Source organism: Phasianus colchicus, chromosome 2 (genome assembly GCF_987193195.1).
Source record: "Phasianus colchicus chromosome 2, bPhaCol1.hap1.1, whole genome shotgun sequence".
Lineage (NCBI taxonomy): Eukaryota > Metazoa > Chordata > Aves > Galliformes > Phasianidae > Phasianus > Phasianus colchicus.
This window is the reverse complement of record NC_143437.1, coordinates 62,278,605-62,299,649: the sequence shown is the minus strand read 5'-3', so window position 1 is coordinate 62,299,649 and position 21,045 is coordinate 62,278,605. Positions and strand designations below refer to the sequence as shown.

Genomic DNA, 21,045 nt, shown 5'->3' with positions numbered 1-21,045 from the left:
AGAATAAAAGGGGTTGTAAAGAATACCTCTGTACTTCAGTTTACATCACTATAGTGAAAGGCCATATCTAACATCTAAATTGTGAAAACCATTTAGAAATTAAAAAAAAAAAAAAAAGAAAGAAAGAAAAAAAGAGCAAAGATTAGAAAACTGTTATCCACCTTAAAAGAGATGATAAATTGTCAGGACTGCCAAATCACTGAATTCCACTAACAGCACTCATGCCCAGTTGCACGTTAATTACCAGATTAGAAAGTTATAATTAATTTTCTTAATATCGCTATGCTGCTTTTCTTCCTTGAGTTAATAAAAACAGATTGCAATCAATCTTTGTTAATTCATGCTGCAGAACAAAACTGCTGTAGTTATTTCCATATGTGAAAAGCTCTGTGTGCACAGTTCTGGTGAAATATCCCAGCTAGAAGCTGTATCTTCTGACATTTAAATGAAGTGTTGTAATAAGGCAAATAAATTATAAATTATAATTTGACTTAATATGGATAGTTAAAAAAACTACAGTCTTAAAAATGCTGTTAATTTTCTAATGACAGAAGTCAGAGACTTGGATTTCAAAATACACTGTATTTCAACATAATTTCAACCATAAAAGATGTTTTATTTGTAGTTGCATTGAAAGATTACACTGCTGAGACTTTTTTAATGATTAAAATGCAGTTGTGGTTAAGAAAGCATTTTTTAATTAGTTGATATTCTCATTAGAAACTATTAGAAGTGCTCCACACCTGTCTGGCCTTCAAAGAGCACAAGCTGCAAGATATATAATAACTATTAAGGGAAAACAACTATAAGGATCACAGTGCACCAAATTTTTGATAAAGAGTGTTCAGATATAAAGAAGTCAAAGCTAATTAATGCAGAGTTCAAACAGCACACATTTTCTTGTTTCAGTATCCGTACTGGTATCAAGAGTCGCTTTTATAAAACAGAAAGATGATTCAGTTGTTCTTTTGCAAGTAAAAGAGAATCAAGTACAACAAATGAAACTTTATTTTCCTTTTATGCCTGAAAAATGTTCTATTTCTCCAGCCTCGTTGCTTCTTAGAAATTAATTCTTTTCACTCCCTTTCCCCCCAAGATTTCTAAGAGAGAAGAATGGATGTAGCACTACTGGATATACAACATCACGGTTGCCCAAGAGCAGCAATCTGTGCTACCCAGCCTGATATAACAAAACTCATGTCATCAGCTCAGGTGCTAGAAAAGGAAGACTGAATATTCAATAGCTAATGATGGCTGAAAATGTATTTGCATATATACAAATACTAATATATATGTATATATATATTAGTTTCTTAAGTGCTCTGGAGAGCGGTAAAAAACACTTAATTCTGTATTTGAGAGAATGGGAGATAAGACATTATTAAGACTAGATAGCCTCCAGCAGCAAAGAACATTTTTTTTTTTTTTTTACAATTTATTCTGGAATGGGCTGCCCAGGGAGGTGGTGGAGTCACCGACCCTGGAGGTGTTCAAAGAACGTTTGGATGTTGTGTTGAGGGATATGGTTTAATGAGAACCATTGGTGACAGGTGGATGGTTGGACTGGATGATCTTATAGGTCTTTTCCAACCTTAGTGATTCTGTGATTCTGTGATTCTGTGATTCTTTCTCCCAAATTTGTCTAAATCAGCCCAACTTGCCTTGTAGTACAAAGTGCTTATATATAAATATATCAATATTTATACATCTATTTATAAAATATATATCTATATTATATCAGTTTTCAGGTTTCTCTTATTAAATATATTGGATCAAGTGCAGAATCACAGTTCAGTAGAAGAAACAGAACAGAAAATGACCACTGGTGTGCTTCTTCTCAAAAATAAAGATAATAAAATTTAGATTAGAAGAGGGAAGGAGGCACAGAAGAGGAGCGGTAGGGTTAGAAAATACATAAATTAGACCAGAGCTAATGACAGATTGAATTATTTACTGATTTATGAAAACATAGAAATAAAAGCATTGGATTATCTCAGAATCTTGTAATAAAAAACGAATACTACAAATGGCTACTTGCAACTTAGATTCAGGATTCAAATCAGGTCAAGAGGCATTATAAGCAGAAAATAGGAACTGCACCATCACACTGATGAACACTAGACAACTGAAAGTAAGAAATAAAGCACTTCTGCTGACCATATTCAATGCTGAGATCATTATTTAAAAGCAAGGACGTGTTCTGTTCTAAGCTGGATGTCTGAAGTTGGTCATAAACCTGAAGAAATACTACTAAAAAGCACCCACTCCACAGTTAGAATAGCTGGAGCTGGAAACAAGGAAGCCAATAATCCTTCAATCACTTTAAGATTCCCAAAACTAAAGCAAGCTCTCCTAATGTTCCCAGATGCTAAACATAACTGTACAATTAACAATTAATAAACTTTAGTTTATGTTAAAATGAATGACGTTTCAAAAGCTCTAAAAATTCTAAAATCAGTCTGCATGTATATTCTTGCTTCTCTGATGAAACTGACTGATTTCTAGAGAAGAATGCATCCTATTGTATGCCTATTTTATATTTTAAGGCCTCAATAAGGAATTAAACAGAAAACTGAGCTGAAAAAATATTTGGTTTATTCATGAGAAGTTTTTTTCCTGAATGAAACCATTCAAAACAAAATCATAGGCAACTATGGCTAGTCAGCTTAAAACTAAATAAGTTAAAAAAAAAAAAAAAAAAAAGGCATGCAAAACACCCGTCAGCATTGGCTATAATAAAACTAAAAACACAAAATTAAAGTTTCAGAGTATTATTAGAATTATAAAGTGCTATAGAGAGAAGCTTCTATTTGAGATAAGTGAAATAGTTAATTGGGAGATACATGAAGCATCACATCTACGGGTTGATTTTCAGTCATTCAGCCAGATGATTATTGTTCAGAGAAGATTAAGGAGAAATTCTCTTGTATCAGCAGTAATAAAAACCATAAAATCACGAATAAATCTTTATCAATATGTATGTATAAATGTTTATACATATACATGAGTGCATATGTTTGTATATGTACGTACATATGTATTAAATCCATTTTAAAAGGATAGTGTACTTAGAATAATATTGAAGCATTCTTAGTGAGGAAAAGAAAGTAGTCTTCTGTGAAGAAGGTAGAAGAATCTCATCTCAATTATGATTTCCACAAAACATAGTTAGCAATGCTCACTCCTTTAGGACAATTAGAATATTGTAAAATAGCTACAAATATTAGTCACATATTTAAACTAGTGCTTTTTTAGCATCTAACATTGTACTTTCTTTTGGTACTAGGGAAAAATCTTGTCCCTGTAGTCTTGTAATGCTTAGGTACCACACACAATATTGCCAATCATTTAGTGAGACTATCAAATGCTTGGAATCCCTCTACTCTTACTTATCCACCAATCATAGAGATGCTTAAACATGAGTAGGGGAAAAGCAAACAACAGCCCAAACTCTTTCCACTTTGAAATTTTTTTTTTTATGAAAACCCTGCTAGATTTGAGAATTTGTCCAGCTAAACGTATCAAAGTAATTCCAGATAAAATCACAAGTGAATCTTCAAATTCTCTTTCCTTTCTTCATGGCCATTTAAAAATGTCCCTAGTGAGAATGGATTGATGGATTTCACAGGCAAAATAATGCAAATGTACATATATCAAATGCACAAAATGAATAATACATGTCTCTTGACCATCTGTCACTTAGAAACTTCTTAGGTAAGACAATTCTAGCATAACTGTTATTTAATTGAAGCATTTCCATGAAGTGACTCGAATTGCAGTGACTGAGGAGTGCTTGTACTCATTTTGGGTATTTAATGAAACACAAAGTCTGTGTGACTTGACTTCCTTTTTTCTGAAGGAAGCTCTTTCCAACAGTCACATTTTGTCTGTAATAGGACTACACTTTGGTGGACACAAGTTAAAAAATGGTCATGTATGATACAAGCAATTTAAAGGGAAATGATCTATAGCCAGTGCTGGGGGACTATGCTTACACCAAGGAATCTTGGTTGCAGCAGTCAGAGTGGTCAGGGAGGGGAAGCTTAGGTGGCCAAACACCATCCCTTTACCTCAGGGAGAGACAACCACTCCTCAGATTGCCTCCTGCTGAATGGCTGCCTGGTGACTGCAGTGAGAGCTGGCTCATGCTGTGCTGGTGAGACATACAATTGTGTCTCACCTTCAGCTAGGCCCTGTCCTGTGCACTTGCATGCTCAGCTCTCAAATACACCTAGAAACTCAGCGCAACCATAGAGATCCAGGGGCTCCCTTGTTTTTCCTGGGCAGCACAGAAATACTTCATGCAGGAAGCTCTCAATTATCTTGACAATATCAAAGGGATAGCAGCAGTTAGCGTCTAAAGAAAAACCACAAGCAGCACCAACATTTGTGTACTGATTTATAAAATCCTCTTTTCCATAAAGGCAATTTCCAAACCTTGCAAGCCTGTTTCTTATGGGAAGAAGAACAGTTTTAACTATTGGGAAGCAAACTGTGGATCTGATAAAAATTCCTCATGCTCTTCTCTACAAATCCTTACATTTTTCCCCATAAATCCTGGCTGTGCTTCAACCAGGGCCTGATTAATTTCCATCTGGGTCGGCAGAAAAGATAAAACACCTGGCCAGTACACAGCATCCCTTGTATACACCATAAGTGCTAACTTCTGATTTTTTCTAAGGCAAAACACAAAACTGCCTGTCCTGATTCATGTTCCTTTCACTTTCAGAAGTTTTCCTACCCATGTTACAAACAACAGACAAAAAAAGTCATTTCCTGTCCTTAACGAACATCCAAGATGAAAATTCACAATAGCTGATGGAGGTTTTGATACGCCAGTGAGAATGTCTGCTGTGGAGTGGGACAAAACCATGAAATGAAGACCAATATTCTCCTGTACTAGCAGGCTTCTGCAGGACATCAAAATCTTGGTTTTGTTTTAAAACAATCAGCACCACCTCTTATTATCATCGCAGAGATCTCTGAAGTCTTTGTAATCCTACAGTTAGTGCTATGGGATCACAATACTAATCCCTGCATAAGGTTTTACAAACACCAGCAGTATGGTAATTACTAACCTGTAATTAATTATTTACGCTCATTTTACAGTGAACTAGTAAACTCTAGGGAGTTACTGCTCAAACCTTGATTTTGGGACCAAGATACTTCTCCCTTGAAAAAAGAACAAAAACACTTGAACTGAGGAAGATACTTTGCAGTAGCAACAATAGGTCATACAAAATTCATGGTTACAGTATTGAATTTTGCTGTTTAAATAATACAATTTAACCTTACGGAGTTTTGCAAAAAAAATATTTTTCTTGGTTCTTTATTTCTTTTCTTCCTCTTCCCCCCAATCTCCTTGATCTCAAGAATATTTTTATAGTTTGGGATCCTTGCACTGTGTAGTGGCAAATTAGACACTGTCAAAGGTCCAAAATATCTGTCCCCAAAACTGCACCAATACATCAAACCCAAATTTTAGTAATACTTTCAGATCAATTTACTTATTTCATCTGTGAACGTGGAAGAATTATTTATGGTAACTCAAGGGAAAAAAAGGAATGCTGCTATTTTCAGTAACTATAAATTTAAGAATAGTTTGTTTGATTTTTACTGAATACAAGGCACTGGTCATTCAGTACATAATGGACTCCTCATTTCAAATAAGGCAAAGAAAAGGCAAGCAATTTGCTTACCATAGTATTCTAAGGCATTCTAAAACGGAAGTTGCTAAAGAGATGGAGCATAACATAGTGATATGTAGAGTCCAAACAAAATCATTTTTGAGGTAAACATTGCACTGTACTTACCCAAGAACTCTAAAGTTGTTTATGAACCATGCAATGCATCAATAGATTCAGCATCACTTAAAATGGTAGTGCTAAAAAGATATACCCTTACTGAAACAGTCTTTATCAGTGGTTACTTATAAATCAGGCTGGAATTCATTTTCCTAACTTAAAAATTTAGTTCTTTTAATAATTTGTCTAAAGCCTTCTTTAGCCAATAGGGAGAGATCAATACCTTTGAAGGCAAATAATCTGATCCCCCAGAAAAGTGCTTAGCCAGAAAATCAATTCTTACGTAGCTGAAGTTCAGCAAGGATTTATCATTCCACAACCAGTACTAATACAAATCCACATTGTGATCCAAATGCTTGTAGGAAAAAGTCTGGTTTCAATCAGTATGTTTTAACAGTGGAAATATCAGTGTTTTACTCAATATCCAAATCCTTTTTATTACTGTTACCACTTCAGTTAACAGCACCAGTGAAGCATTTGCCAAAACCACACACACAAGCCTTTGTCAAACATGCAAACTACAAGATTACTTTTAGCTTTATTTCCTAAGACACTTTAGATTCCTTTCCCTAGAATTAAGCCCAGAGTAGACAGAAAAGATAAGATTGAAGATTCTACCTAAACTTCTGCCCAGCCCTACAGTGACAGTGAAGACAATGCAATTTTTTTTCCAAAATACAATCCCTTTAAATCACACATCTCTTTTTGCAATGGTAGTCAAATTTGAATAGCCTTTACTTAGCTCTGTAATCTTTTTTTTTTTTTTTAATTTAGATTTTAGAATTAATAATGCAAACCAGAAAATTAACATTAACCTTCTGACAATGTGTGAGATTTCTCTCCTCTCTTCTCTTCTCCTTTCCTCCCCTTTCCCTTTTCACTTTTCCCTTTTAGAAAAGCCCGATGAGTCACTAGGACAAGTAAACGCATGAATCACTATCTCTGTTAAAGAATATAATATTATACAGACAACATGATGTTTAGGAAAATTTTGCAATATCATGCAACATTCACCGTTTGACATTTCTGATAAATTAAGAGGGGGAATTAAGCTGTCCAAGAACAAATTACTGAATTTAGTTGCTTGGATCCTATCTTCATATTTTCAAGCTTTCTCAGTGCATTAAGATCCCTTTACAAACCATAAGGAATATAACTGTAAGTGCATTGATTATGACATTTTAGAAATCCCAGAATTTGAAGAAAGTCACTCTGTTAAGCATTAAACTGTATATTTTCTTAAGAAAACAGTAAGCTTTCCTAACAAATAGGGCTCTAAAGAGATTATGAGACCCAAATTCTGTGTGATTTAGGCACATGAACTGTAAACATGTTTTGAATCTGGGAGTCAGTTTGAAATGTTAAAATATTTTCAAACAAGTTCTGTTGCCTATCTTTAACACTTCATACATTAGTCGCTGATTTTTGAGCCGCATTTCCTACTAAATGGAAGACTGCAGCAGGTAAGTTTCTTTAAATGACTGCAAATTAAAATGTTACCAATTCCCTGAAATACCAAAGTGCATGCCTCACAACAACAACAACAACAACAAACCACCTGTGCCCTAGTTCCCCTGGCTATACTGTGGCATTTTAGCACAAAACCCTTCTCGTCAAAAGCACCTGGAACCCGTTGTAAGCCAAGTTAGCTTCCTCTATGCTGCTGTCATGGGAATAGGAAGCATAGGTGGTGGTAAAACCTAAAGCATTCAAACTTCATCCAAGGGGAAAGACAAAAGGAAAAGCATATTCTACCTTAGAAACATGATCTGATATGAAAAATTAAGAAGGCATTATCTTTTTTCAAAAAAAAAAATGGGAGGAAAAAAAGATGCTCTATGGGTGCATCATCTTGCTCAGAACAAAGGCAGGGGATTCCAGAGTCATACGTAGCTTCAGAAAACATTCATACAGGTATGGAGGCGTGGAAAGGTCTGTGGCCTAACATGAATACTCTGTACAATATGTGATTAAAAAAAAAGAAAAAAAAAAAAGATTAAAAAAATCAAGTGCAATTTGTTTTATAAAAATAAGACTTGCTGGCCAGATTCAATAGCAAAAACACTGCAGTTTTGGTTACTTCTATCCTTGGTTACCTACAAATGAGTAACAACTTTGTGCAAACAATTTAGCAGGTTCTCTGCACTCTCTTTGCAAAATATGCAATACTGAATTCAGCTCAGGTCCACTGTTAATGTATAATCAGTGCTAAAGTGTAAAAGGCAAAGAATCCTTGGCTGACATCAAACACAGTACACATTTTATGTTTATGTCAAGTAAATCTTATCGCTTCCTGACTTCAACACACATTAATCAAATTTATTTTAATTTCCTCCCCTTTGACTTCCATTAAGCTTTCCTGCTCTGTAATACTCCATCCACACCTCATGGCCCTTTCCTTCTATACAGGACTTCCCATGGTCCCCGTATCCGCTAATGCTGAAATCAGTCACTCTTGTCATGGAGCCAGGAAAAAAAACAGTATCCTTCCAGTAACAACACTAGGAAGCAAGCTAGAGGTCCACTTTGTCGTCTCCAGAAATCAAAAAAACAAAAAAACAAAAAAATATTATTTAGTCCAGACAAAATAGATGTAAGGCATAACCATTTTTCAAAATTTCAGATGCACTGAGAGGTAATATTATGAACTGATTCTATGTAAAAAGCCAATCAGCTTAGTGGCTAATAGTACTGCTACATACTGGCACACAAGGGATAATAAATAACTTTAAAACAGGGATTCCACTGGTCAGTGAACAGAGAGCAAACGTTTTATGGAAACTACGATTCTTCACGGGAGAATGCTTCTGGGTTGTTTACTATAAAACAGTAATTTAATGTTATTACGACTAATACGAACTGGAAAAAAAAGGATAAAGTTTTGCTTCCAAAAGAAAAAAAAGGGGGAAAAAAAGTGATATAAAGAGAGATTTTCCATCCGAAAGAAAAAAAACATTGTACAGGATCCCATACTGAGAAGTATTTTCTTGAGTGGTCCAACAGACCAACAAAAACTGGGCTCCCTGTATTTCACAGCTGGGTACCATCTCAAAAGTCCAAATCAAATACAGTTTCCTTTTTAATAGTTACAGGGTAGATATATTAAAAAGGTTACTTGACACTATGAACTTGACACAAGATGGACATTTCTTAAAATTTCTTAACTCACTATCTAGGAGGGCTGTAATTTCAGAATTTTTTATTCCTATAGATTGGAGACGCGTATTACAGAAATACCTAATCAATACAATTGCTCAGTCATAAATTACTTGAAGTTTAAGAGAAAAGGAATTGAAAACTTTAGCATGAATGAGTCAATTTATTGTGGCTCACTGAGAACAAAAATAAGAATCATAAACATTAATATAGTATTTAAAGAAGCTGTAGTAGTTGCAGTTTTACAAGCACTGAGAACAAAATATCTAAAGAATTCTTCTGGATGTGAGGAATAATAAATTTTAAGAACTAGCTTTGTCAGCTGTGAGTGAAAAACAGATGCTGAAAGTGAGTTGAAGATACAGAGCAATATCAGCAACATCAAAAACTATGGAAATGCAGCCTAAATACTGATAAAGAAATAAAAAGACATTCCACTACAAACTCCCAATCTAATTGTTTATAAGGTTCTTTAGTGATAATGTGAAATTTCATATAGAAACAAACTTACTCAAGAAATTGGCTAACAATTTTAGCTATAGAAAAAGTACAACTAACATTTTTATTTGAAAATTAAGGTTCCACAAGTGTCCCATGGTCTTTGAATCAAGAAGAAAGAAACAAAACAAAACAAAAAAAAAACAATGGAAAAGAAAGAGATGACAAGATTTAAGGTGGATGCCTTTGGCATACTAGGACACCCAAAGACAAAAGGTTTGCACATAGGCAATCACAGAGAGAGAAAGTCTGGCTCTGATACTACAGGATAAGCAGAGAAAATAAGCTATTTTGTGAAGAATATTTGCCTAGTGAAACCAATGCTCAGCTCATCTGTTAATCCAAAAATAGTCTTTTAAAAATAACCAGACATCCACAATTTGTTGTCAATGTTCTCCAGTTTGAAGCATAAATCAAAATAAAATCAAATAAAATACTAATCAGAAATGAGGCATATTAGATCTGTAATATATTCAGGCTTCAGTGGCTTAGCATTTGCTAAGCCTGGATGACAGCATATTTGTTTACGCACGGTATTATGGAATTGTCATCTACTGAAGGTCAAATCTAGACAGATGTGTAAGGATTCAGAATGAACAACCAAGAACACAGCACTGAATGTAACACTTGCTGCCATAGCAAATGAAGTTATCTTGATGCAGATTTTCTTTCACTTTGGTGAAAGATAAAAAATGGATCCCCAACTTTTTTATTTTTTTATTTTTTAATCACTATCCTATATTGCCTGGGATCAATATTTGCAGTGTCCCACAGCATTTGTCATGAGAGAAGCTAGGAACAAAATCGTAAAGATCCATCACTGAATTCAAAGCAAACAAACAAACAAACAAACAAATAAATAAAATAAATAGATAATAAACAAGATTGATATATTTAGTAGACAAGTAAGGATTTAGATAAGGGCTGCATATAAGAATTTTTTAGCCTGAATACCTTTAATAACATTTAAATACACTATGTAGTATAAGGTACTGTTGTGCTGGAATTACAGATGTATGCTAGGATTTTGTACTCGGAAGCTTTTGTAACAGCTCAAAAACAAACGAAAAAACCTCAAACTATCGTGCAATTAGCTTGTGCAGAACTCATTAAAATCTTTTGAGAATAAATCATTAACATGCATGTAAGTAACTACTTGAATTACAAGGACCACCACCAAGCAGCAGTTAATCAGTTCCTTCAGTGATGAAAAGGTCCACAAGGAACAAGCTCCCTCCTGCCCCTAGCACACACACATGCTCTTGGTCCCTTGCATCCTTTCTGTCTGAAATAAAGATTGGACATAGCCCTGCCCAAACTACAGTGCTAGGGATTTCTGTAGGACTGGCTCTGAGGAGCTTATTGGGAATCCTCAGACATAGACAGCCAACCAGCAAGCGTACCAGTGCCATGTCCCACTGTGGGAAAAAGGCATACCATGAATATACATTAGGCAGAGAACAGGGGAAGATACTTACTGTTAAGGAGGGAATCACACAAACAAAGAAACATAAAAACGCGTGACATCAACACATACAAAGAAGAAACTCTCCTTGGTTCTCCCTGACAAGCAGTACTCCACATTCTTGTAGTGGGTGATGCTGAGATTTACTTGCAGTATTATGAAAGCTGAGAGAATATACACTTCTCATTAGCAAGTGAGAACCAAAAAGTAATTTGTAGCAGATATTACTCTTGCTTCTTGATATACTAGTTATTGAAGGAATAACAATGGCAAATGAGAACAGGTAAAAATAACAGAACAAGTAGCTGGACACCTTACCTTCTCAGAGTAGCACCCATCCTTTTGCAACTACCGTACGTAAAACAACACTAACACTAATGTAGGACTTTGGGAAAAGTGATTAACAACATACTAAAAGAGTAAGTTATAGAACTAAGGATCTTACATCAACTTTTACCTTGCTGGAAAGATTAGAACTGTGCTGCAAGCAATAGTTCTGTGGCAAAGGATTTTAGTTTCAAGAGAACTTTTTAATATGCTCTAGTCACCAAAAATCACGTTTTACCTCTTAATATTAAGCAGTGCCCAAGGTATCCCAGTGGGAGTGTTGAAAGCAGGCAGCAATTTCTCTCCAAGCTCTACTGCCTTCTTCCGGAAAATCTGGAAGTGAAGAAGAAAAAAGTGTTAGAAAATTCATTGCAGTTCTCAATAAATGATATTTCAGCACAACAAAGAATTCCTGCTTTTTCCTTAGTGATTGAAGAAACAGTGCAGCACATTCAGTCTTCTATTAAACAGCGTAATAGGGGGATAGCTAGTGTATGCCATGGACTACAGAAGAACTCATACAGCAGGGTTACATGGTGAAGACATCCAGACAACAGCACTGGAAAGAACAGCATTAAATCAGAGACAACAGTGTGACTGGTCATGCTCTGCTGTGCAATGGAGCAGGAGGTTTATTAGTTGGGTGAACTGCTGGGTCCATTCTGGCCAGCATACAGCTGCCTGCCCAAGATGATATGTCCTCCCTGTGCACAGGGATGTTGTCACAGGAGCACTGCATATGCTCTGGACGAGTCAGCTCACAGTGATGGGATTTGTTAAGAATGCCATGGGAACTTGGGCTGGATCACCAGGTACCTGCTGTGTGGTGAATGTGCTGCACAGGCAATCCGAGGCAAACATAAAGCACAACACAACACCTCCCCCCCTGCCAAAAAAAAAAAAAAAAAAAAAAATGGTATTGTAGTGATATTTTTTCAGCATCATAGTCTTTATTGACTCAGTCAGCTTACACCCAGACTGACGTCAATGCCATGGTTAATTCAGAAATTGGAATATACTCCTACAGATAGCAGAGTTAACTGAATTTTAGCTAAAAGTTCCCCTTTAAAATAAAGAGAAAGACCTTGAATGCATAACATACACCCACAAGAATTACAAACAATTTAACATCAGGAACTTTTATGATTAGAGAAATAGCCTATAACACTACAACAAATACGATGTTGCTCTCCTTTGATTGCCATCTCAGCTCAGGTTAGCCTGACTTTTGGAGCACTGAGCATATTAGTAAAGAGCTTCTAATAAGAAGCAAAATTGTTCCAACTTAAATATAGAAATCTATACAAAGATCACAGAATGTAGATGCCCAAGGCCTATTTGCTTGGGATTGCACTGGAATCCAATGCAAAAGTGAAAGGCATTAACTCAGGTGTAATAGCCAGAATAGTGAAGTCACTTTCATCATCTGCTCTCTCTGGTAATGACTCTCTTCAATTTATTTTTCTCCTTGAATGTATTTATGATGGGTTTGTATTTATTTATTTTTAGAACTCAACTTGTACACTTGATGCAACTCACAGTACAGCCAAGTACAGTGCAGTAAATTATCAGAGAGAGAAAACAATGCACAGGAAACATCTCTATATTTTTAGACAAAGTATCACAGAATCCCAGAATGGCTTGGGTTGGAAGGGACCTTAAAGAACACCCAGTTCCAACCCCCTGCTGTGGGCAGGGTTGCCCCCGCACCAGATCAGTCTGCTGTTTTCATTGTTTAAGAATACGATCAGAAGAGAATTTAAAACTCTGGGACAATCATGTTACCATAAAGAACCTCTAGACTACTCCTCAGTCTCTTCATATGACACAGGTTTCTGTGAAAAGTAGTCCTAGATTTGGAATTACAGATATTTGGAGAGGTTAAAGAATTTGAAGCTAAATTCTGGCTGAAGTCAGAAAACATTTTTGAGTGGAGTGCCTGTGAGTGCTGGGAAAAAGTTGAAATAACACAGCAGGGAAAACAATCTGCTTGGAAATCCCTTCAGAATTCATGTTATTTCTGACTTCCCAGATTACTGATTGTGTGGATTCTGACAAGAATTAGTCATGGATTTGTGATCATCAGACAGCACATCATTCAGTCTTCCCAAGGTCTAAACCTTATGGAATACTCAGTAAAAACAGCTGATGCAGAACTGTCTTAACTCAGTAGATTTACTGGAGAGGAGAAAGTGACCCACAGTTTGCCCACAAGCTTTTCCCTTGTTACACCACACAGTTGCATTTGTTCACCTGTGCTATTAAACCTGAACACATGCTTTGCTCTTTCAGCACAAGAGAGTTCTCCTGAGATTTTCACAGTATATGGTATAGTCAACGTATCAGTTTATCTTAGCATCTCTGCTCTGAAACACTGAGGTATTAACAGGAGAGCGGTCATAATGAACCTCCTTAGCAATGGGCACAAAGGTGCCTGAATTCCTGTAGCAGCATCTATTGGCTGCGCAGCATAAAACCAACTCTTCTATCATATGTAAAGAACACTGAAACTGGAGATTATCAATGTGTCATATATACCTTTTAGACTTGTATTTAATGTCAAGAGGCAATCACCCCTTCAAAAGGCACATACATGTTCAACCATAGCAGTGGCATCAAGGACAGTAATGCGCCAAGGCTCCATAACTGCTCTGCTATGGGCTGTATTATCTCTCATCACAAAAAAAATTCAAACTCATAAAGAATTCTATTATGTTTATTGCTTCAGGACAAAAATGCATTCTAATTTCTCAACTAAATATTTGTTATACAGCATCAGTACTTTAATTTCAAATTGTCCTACTAACTCTCACATTTTTTCTATTCCATTTTTGCTATAAATTAACAACCTAATTTCTTATTTTAAAAAACTTGCCTACTCCATAAAAATGTCAAAAGTAACAGTTATCTAAGCACATCTGATATGAATTGGTAAGGAAACACTGCCCCAGCTACAGATATTCAAAGAAAGTCAAAAGTACTCATGATAAGGACACAGATTTGAAGAAATTGCTAGTGCTTTGAAAACACATTGAAGCTGGGCATTCTAACTTCGTTCTTTTCCAAAATACCCATCTTTTAATGTAGGAAACAGTCTGAGAAACAGGGAAAAAGGAAAAAAAAAAAACAACTAGGAAAATAGATTTTTTAAAGTGATTTTTGAATCATCATACAATCTTGGGACAACTCTTCAGGTGAAAACATACTTCTTGTTTACAAGACAATTTCAACAAGTTATTACTAATACATACTAGGTATTTTCCTTCTTTTTACAAAGTTAAAAAGAAGTCAACTACGGGCACTATCTAACATGGCTGAACAAGTGATTGCTAAATCACTATCTATCAAGTACAATGGTATAGGCAAGAATGAGAAGAATAGAACAAAACTTTGCGAATGACTGAACACACTAAATAGCAGCTTCATACAGCAAAACTGCACCCTTTCATTAAGGGTAAGAAGTTGAAGACTAATAAAGGAACCAAGTTGTTTTTTTGATTTGAGGCTTTAACATTTACAAAATAGAAACAGGAAAAACTTGTGTAAGTTGTAATTTTTCTAGTCTAAGAAATAAATGTTGTACAGCTCTAGATATTTTTTCAGTTTGTAAAAGTGAACAAATAGAAACTATTTAATATCTGTTGCTGATATGAATTTCATTCACTAAGTCCTTTTCTGGTAAGGAAAAAGTAGGATATCCACTACTGGCATGTGAAATTCAAAAATGACAGAGCATGGAAGATATTATATATAATAAAGAAAAAGCCTACAGCAAAATTTCCCAGTCCAATGGTTATCTTGAGAGTCTCAAGGACATTTTCTGGCCTCTCCTCATGGGTGTTCATCTAGCAGTAATGAAGGCTTACTTAGACAAAATACTTTCTCTGAATCAGAACTGTACCATGCACCTGTAAAGGTGTAACCACAGGACTGTCATTTGGTGCAGTATTGCCCTTCTTTAGGGTGCAGGATGGTTATTGTCCCTAGATTAATAATAATAAAAAAGATTCCTCTAGATGGAGGAACCCAAAGGGACGAACTCCTTTGAAAGTGTTAGATTACCTCATCGCACGCTTAATTGCTAATCAGGAAGAAAAGAAAACACAGGAAACAAAGAAATATCTCAGAATTGCATATGAGGCACAAGTAATTTAAAAAGAGCATAGTATGCTCCATACCAGTGAACAAGAAATTAAAATTTAACAGCAATCAGAGGAAACAATTCTATTTCTTAATGTATTATTCTTTAATTGATGAAGACATTTTCTCCACATTTCTAATTCTATCAAATTAAGCATTTTTCCTTTTTGTTTTATATTTATAGATAAAAACTGACAAGCCATTAAATAAGATTTATTGCTTGCTTTCCTGTACCTGATTGCCTTTCCCAGTAGGGTAGGGAGTGAATATTTCAGTGCAAAAGCAGGAAACAGGAGCAGAAAATGAACAAGGACAGGCTGTTTTGCTTCTCTTCAGAACACCAAATAGAATTCCTTTCAGCCTAACAAATGCTGATTTATGTTTAAAGTGATCTGCTAACAAAGAACTCTTTAGGAAGATCTTGTTCTAATACCTTCTTCACTAAAAGATAATCCAGGATTTTTGCTATCTTTGCTTTTTAATTTTTATTTTTTACAATGACAGATTAAAAATGCTACAAAAATTGCTATGTACCACCTGAGATACCAAAATACTTTAAACGGCACAAGATGAATTATCCCACTATCTTCAATACCAAGTGATATGACACTTGTTGTGTTACGTGAAACAATTTCCTGTAAGATATTCCCAATGTTTATGAAGACTTGGCATGATATCTGATTGCTGACATTAACTCGGCAGCAATGATCTGTTTTACAGTTCCTGTTGCTTTGACTGTAACAGGTGGGTTGGGGGTTAATTCCAGCCAACTCTCACTGAATTCTGACTGAGCCAAGTCAGTTATTAAAGACCTGTGCTGCAAGCCAGCAACACTTCTGAACTCAGGCATTGCAATGAGTTACTTTGGTGTAGAAACTGACAGCTGGATTCCAAGCAGACACCACCTCAGACCTACGCAGCTGCAAGTGTATTTATTGTGCACTCACATCCAGAAGTGCTGGAGAATCCATTTTGAATATTTTCCCTGTGTTCAGGGACATGGCTGGATGCTGGAAAGCCCCTTGCAGAGGCACAGGGCCTGCACAAGATCCCCTACTAGAGCACCTACATCCCTGTGGGGCTGAAGCTGCAGCCTCCAGCAGGGCAGCCCGGTCTGGGAAGGGAATCTGGGCCTGGGAAGGGAAGAGCTGACTTTGATCTGGAAAAGTGAATCATGACAAAGCATAATTCGACTTCCTCACAAAGTGTGGTTTGCCACACCCTCAAATAAGAATTTTGACTGGACAAAGCAGGGTTTTATTTTAACAAGAATTTCCACACAGTAGCCACCAATCACTGGCCACATGCAGAAGACCCCAGCAGGTTTCTTGTCACACAGGGATGCCGGCAGAGGGAGCACACAGAGGGCTGATACACTGCACAGCAGAGGGGCTTCTTGGAATCAGGTGACATCAGAAAAGTTCCAGAAAAGAGCTACATCGAAAAGACTCAGAGACATAAATAATCTCAACCACTTTTCTCTCATTATAACCCTCAAAGCCGTGATAGTTTTCATTCAAATCTCTCACATATAAGAACAACATCAGGTAAATAAAGCAGGAGGAACATTATGTTTAAAAACAATCACCACCTTCAGCCATTCCCAGAATCTTGTTAAGCATCTGCTGCCACACAGTGCTGGGTGTAAAATTATAAAAGACAGATACACACACTGGTTTCCAGATAAGATAAGCTGGAAAATGCAGATCCTGCAGTTGCAGGAGAATTCTTATCTCAGTTGAAGGCTGAAATAGCCACAGGACAGTGTTTTTAACAAGCTCTTTGTTACGGGAATCCGAAGTTTGTATTTAATACATTCATGACGGCAACAGGCATTAGAGCACTCATTAGAGCTTTTGAGAGCTCTTAGCACCTAAGGTGATGTGTCAGCTCAGAAAGGGGAACAGCAACTTCCAGCTTTCAAAAATCTTGATCTTCAAGTATGCAAAGAACCTCCCTGGATCCTGCAGTCATGGGAGATTCAGATAGCCTGCGGTTTCTGTGAGCCACAATTCCATCTCATTTGTAACACATTAGAGCAGCACGTCTTCTTCAAAATGTGTGGAAATAACAGAGAAGTGTTTAGATTTGTATAGGATACTCCAGAACCTGCTGGTTTCCAGCTTTTAGGGACCATACCACATAATAAGCAGTATGCTATAATATCCATGGATATTATTCCACAATGAAGAGCATCTGTTATCCTATTAAGAGACCTAAAACATACATTAACCTAATATCTTGTTCTGAAACAAATCTATGCAAAGATGCTTATTACAAAAATTTGATTACAACTGAAAAAAAACCTGTATTCAGTTGTTGTTGTTGTTACGGTTTTACTGATGACAAGAAAATTAATTTTCCTTTCTAGCTGATTATTGTACCAAAGAAATCGCAAAGTACCATGAAGAGTCCCTCCCCGGTAGAAAAGACCATGGAGAAATTAATCAAATGGAAGTAACTGGATTAGTGAGAGATTTCCAGATTTAATCCAAATGTACATAGCAACAAGCAGAACACAAAACCCCTCAAGTTATCAGCAGTAGCTAACACATGTAATTACTTCAGAATTTTTTTTAACTAAAAAAAAATCTAAATACTTTCTGATCAAAAAGTTTATTTCAAGGAAAGTCACTAGTAAGTATACAAACTGCAAGAAAGTAAGCAAGGTATAAAACAAATAAATATTAATGTGCAGTAATATGCATGCTTGACGCATACTTTAAAATAAGAATGAATTGCTAAATAGGAGTAGAATTAAAAAATCATAAAGGAAGACTTTGGTCTACTTATATTTGGTTATTTCCTTTTTTGCTACTTATATGTATTTAAGATCGCTTACTCAGCTACAAAGAACTTTACATTAGAGTAACTGCTAATTTATCTACCAATGTCAAGAAACCATTAACTGTTTTAAAGCTTATGCATACTCACAATTGAAAGTTAAGCCACAACACATTAGCGCCTAGAAAGCTCAAGGGCTGGTCACTTACTATTACCTGTGTTGTGACAATCTAAGAAAAGGTGGAGATGAATAAATTAAACTTTAACAATTGCCTGTAATAGAAGCAATGATTTAGGTATAAAAGCCTTTAAGAACATTTCACTCTAAATTCAGGGTGGCCTTAATTTTCAAACGGTGTAGTTTGCAAGTTGAGTAATGACCTGAATTTGCTACACGTGTGCAGATGAACCATCCTATGGTAGCTGGCTCCAGAGATCCAAACCACGAGTAGCAAGACTCGTGCCTAAAAAAGCCATGCTTAAATTTTAAGTTTCTGAAATCCCACACAACCCCAAATAAATAAATTATAACATAGCTCAGGGTAAGTAAATCTCTGTCAAAGATTTAGGATGCCGTTCTTATGTCTTGTCAGAAATAGAAATGAATCACTGAAGAGGCTGAAATCCCAGACCTCCCGCCGAATGATGTTTCTGCCAAGGGCAGATGGCAAACTAGCAGGAATTAAAACTGTCAGCAGCCTCAGTGAAAACAGAAAACTAAGTCCAAACCTAAGAGCCAGTCTAAGTTTTAAATCTGTTTTTACCTGTTTACAGAATCACAGAATCACAGAATTGCCAGGGTTGGAAGGGACTTCAAGGATCATGAATCTCCAACCCCCCTGCCACATGCAGGGCCATCAACCTTCCCACCTAATGCTAGACCAGGCTGCCCAGGGCCCCATCTAATCTGGCCTTGAACACCTCCAGGGACGGGGCATCCACAGCCTCTCTGGGCAGTTTACCTGTTTGTTGTTCAGATAACTTGGACAGACCCATATCTCCTCTTTCACCCCCACAAAACAAAACTTCCAGCAACCTACAGAAATCTGGTATTCAAATCCTTGGATGCTGGTTAGAGACACAAACATCATCATCATCTCCAGGAGTAACCACTGGACTAGCACCAGGCATACAGGCTGAGAGAACAACATATGTTATATGTTTAGCGCTCAGGTCTTCTATACTTAAGTTAGATGATACACGTATTTTAAAATATATTGGACATAAGTAAATATGAATAGAATTAGAAATACTGCATATACAATGGAAACTCATTATATTGTGAAGCAATACAGAAAACATCTGGATGCCATCTTAGAGATTTGTGTTTTTCATGATTAAGGAAACAGCTGCCTTAGTAAAATTACTTATATCCACCAGTAATGAGGAATATCTTTTAGCACAGTTCATCTGTTAAACCACAAGCATCTGCTTCCTAATTTTCTTTTTATTTAATCTTGTATACCCAGACCAAGTGCTGGAACAACAAATTTAAATAGCTGCCTCATTTTATATCTTGCAAACTATCATATCTAAACAAAGAATAACACTTTGCATATGAAACTCTCCTTTCAAGCAGGTGACTGCTGAGAGGTGATTTGCAACACCATCTGTGTGAAAGGGAGGGATGGGTGGAGAAGCCTAATAAACATTACATGGTGAATCAATAATTACATTCTTAATGTAGCATAAAGTGCTAACTGAAGATTCATTCCTAGCTTTGTAAATTTGACTTTATCTTTTAATTCCACCATTAAGTGATTCAGAGAAATACTATAAACTATGATCATAGAGCACATGTAAAAGACACTCTGTAAAAGAAAAATCACTCTATAGGTAAAGGAAGTTCTGTTTGCTTTTCAATGTTACCTAACAGCAAATGAGAGCTGTTTGTTTCAGCCTTTATTCCATGATACTTGTAAGATTGTTCCACTTGCTAATAGAGTTTTAAATGATGCTTATTAACTATATAAGTACAACAACATGTAAAGGATACTGAGTATTCCTACTTTTATTGTTCTTCAACTCATTTTTTTCCAAAAAATTACTCCAGAATTAGAATAATAGCTTAATGAAGGGATTCTCAAATAGCAGACCAGAGCAGGGAGAAAGCAGCAAAAGTGCAATTACCCTGCATGGTTCATTGATGGGGGGGTTACCTTCCAAAGCTCAAGGTCTCCCATATTCTACCAGCTTCTTTGAGTTGGATTATAGCAAACAGGTAGCTTGATGAACCTATGGAAAAAGAAAACAAACTACCCTGCCTCTTTACTCTGGCTCCTGTCAAAAGGGAATCTTCCTGAATCAACACACAGTCTGGCAACACAATCTGACACTATCACAATCATTTTAAGTAAATCAGGTACTGGTATCACTAAAAAGCCAGCCTCAAATGGTTAAAACTTCTGACAGTGTCTGTATTGTCTTGGCACACAGACCAGGTAGCACAGACTAGCTCTTCTACACCTATCTCAGGGCTTGTTCCCTCTGAAGAGGGCTGTGCCAGCCGCTGCAGAGCAATTGTCCTGTTTCTCCAGTGATAGTGCTGGGGCCCCAAGAAATAAAACTTTTTTTTCTTTTTTTTCCCCCCGACTTGAAGTGCTCCAGATAGTGAAAGGATTGTATTTTCTAGAGACTACAGGTGAAAGTTATACATGGGTGGAAGCAGAGCACGGGGGCATGTACAGGACAGTGTCACAGGACAGTCTTAAGTGAACTTTTATTCATAGTACAGTTTCAGTGGACTCTGGAACAAACCAGCGATGTCCAGAGCCTCCTACCTCTTTTACAGTGCAATGGTGACTTGCTCCAGAAAGAAGCAAGCAGTAAACTAATTCACTTGCAATGATGCAGATTAGGGCCCAGGAACAA

At 36.4% G+C, this 21,045-nt stretch overlaps 1 protein-coding gene across 1 annotated transcript in view; it reads right to left on the bottom strand.

The window, feature by feature from the left end:
* Window positions 1-21,045, bottom strand: part of MAN1A1 (mannosidase alpha class 1A member 1) — a 136,386-nt gene that overhangs the window by 45,934 nt on the left and 69,407 nt on the right. Inside the window, exon 5 of the mRNA XM_031610985.2 lies at window positions 11,489-11,583. Coding sequence (XP_031466845.1) covers window positions 11,489-11,583 — 95 coding nt within the window. The remainder of the gene's footprint in view (window positions 1-11,488; window positions 11,584-21,045) is intronic.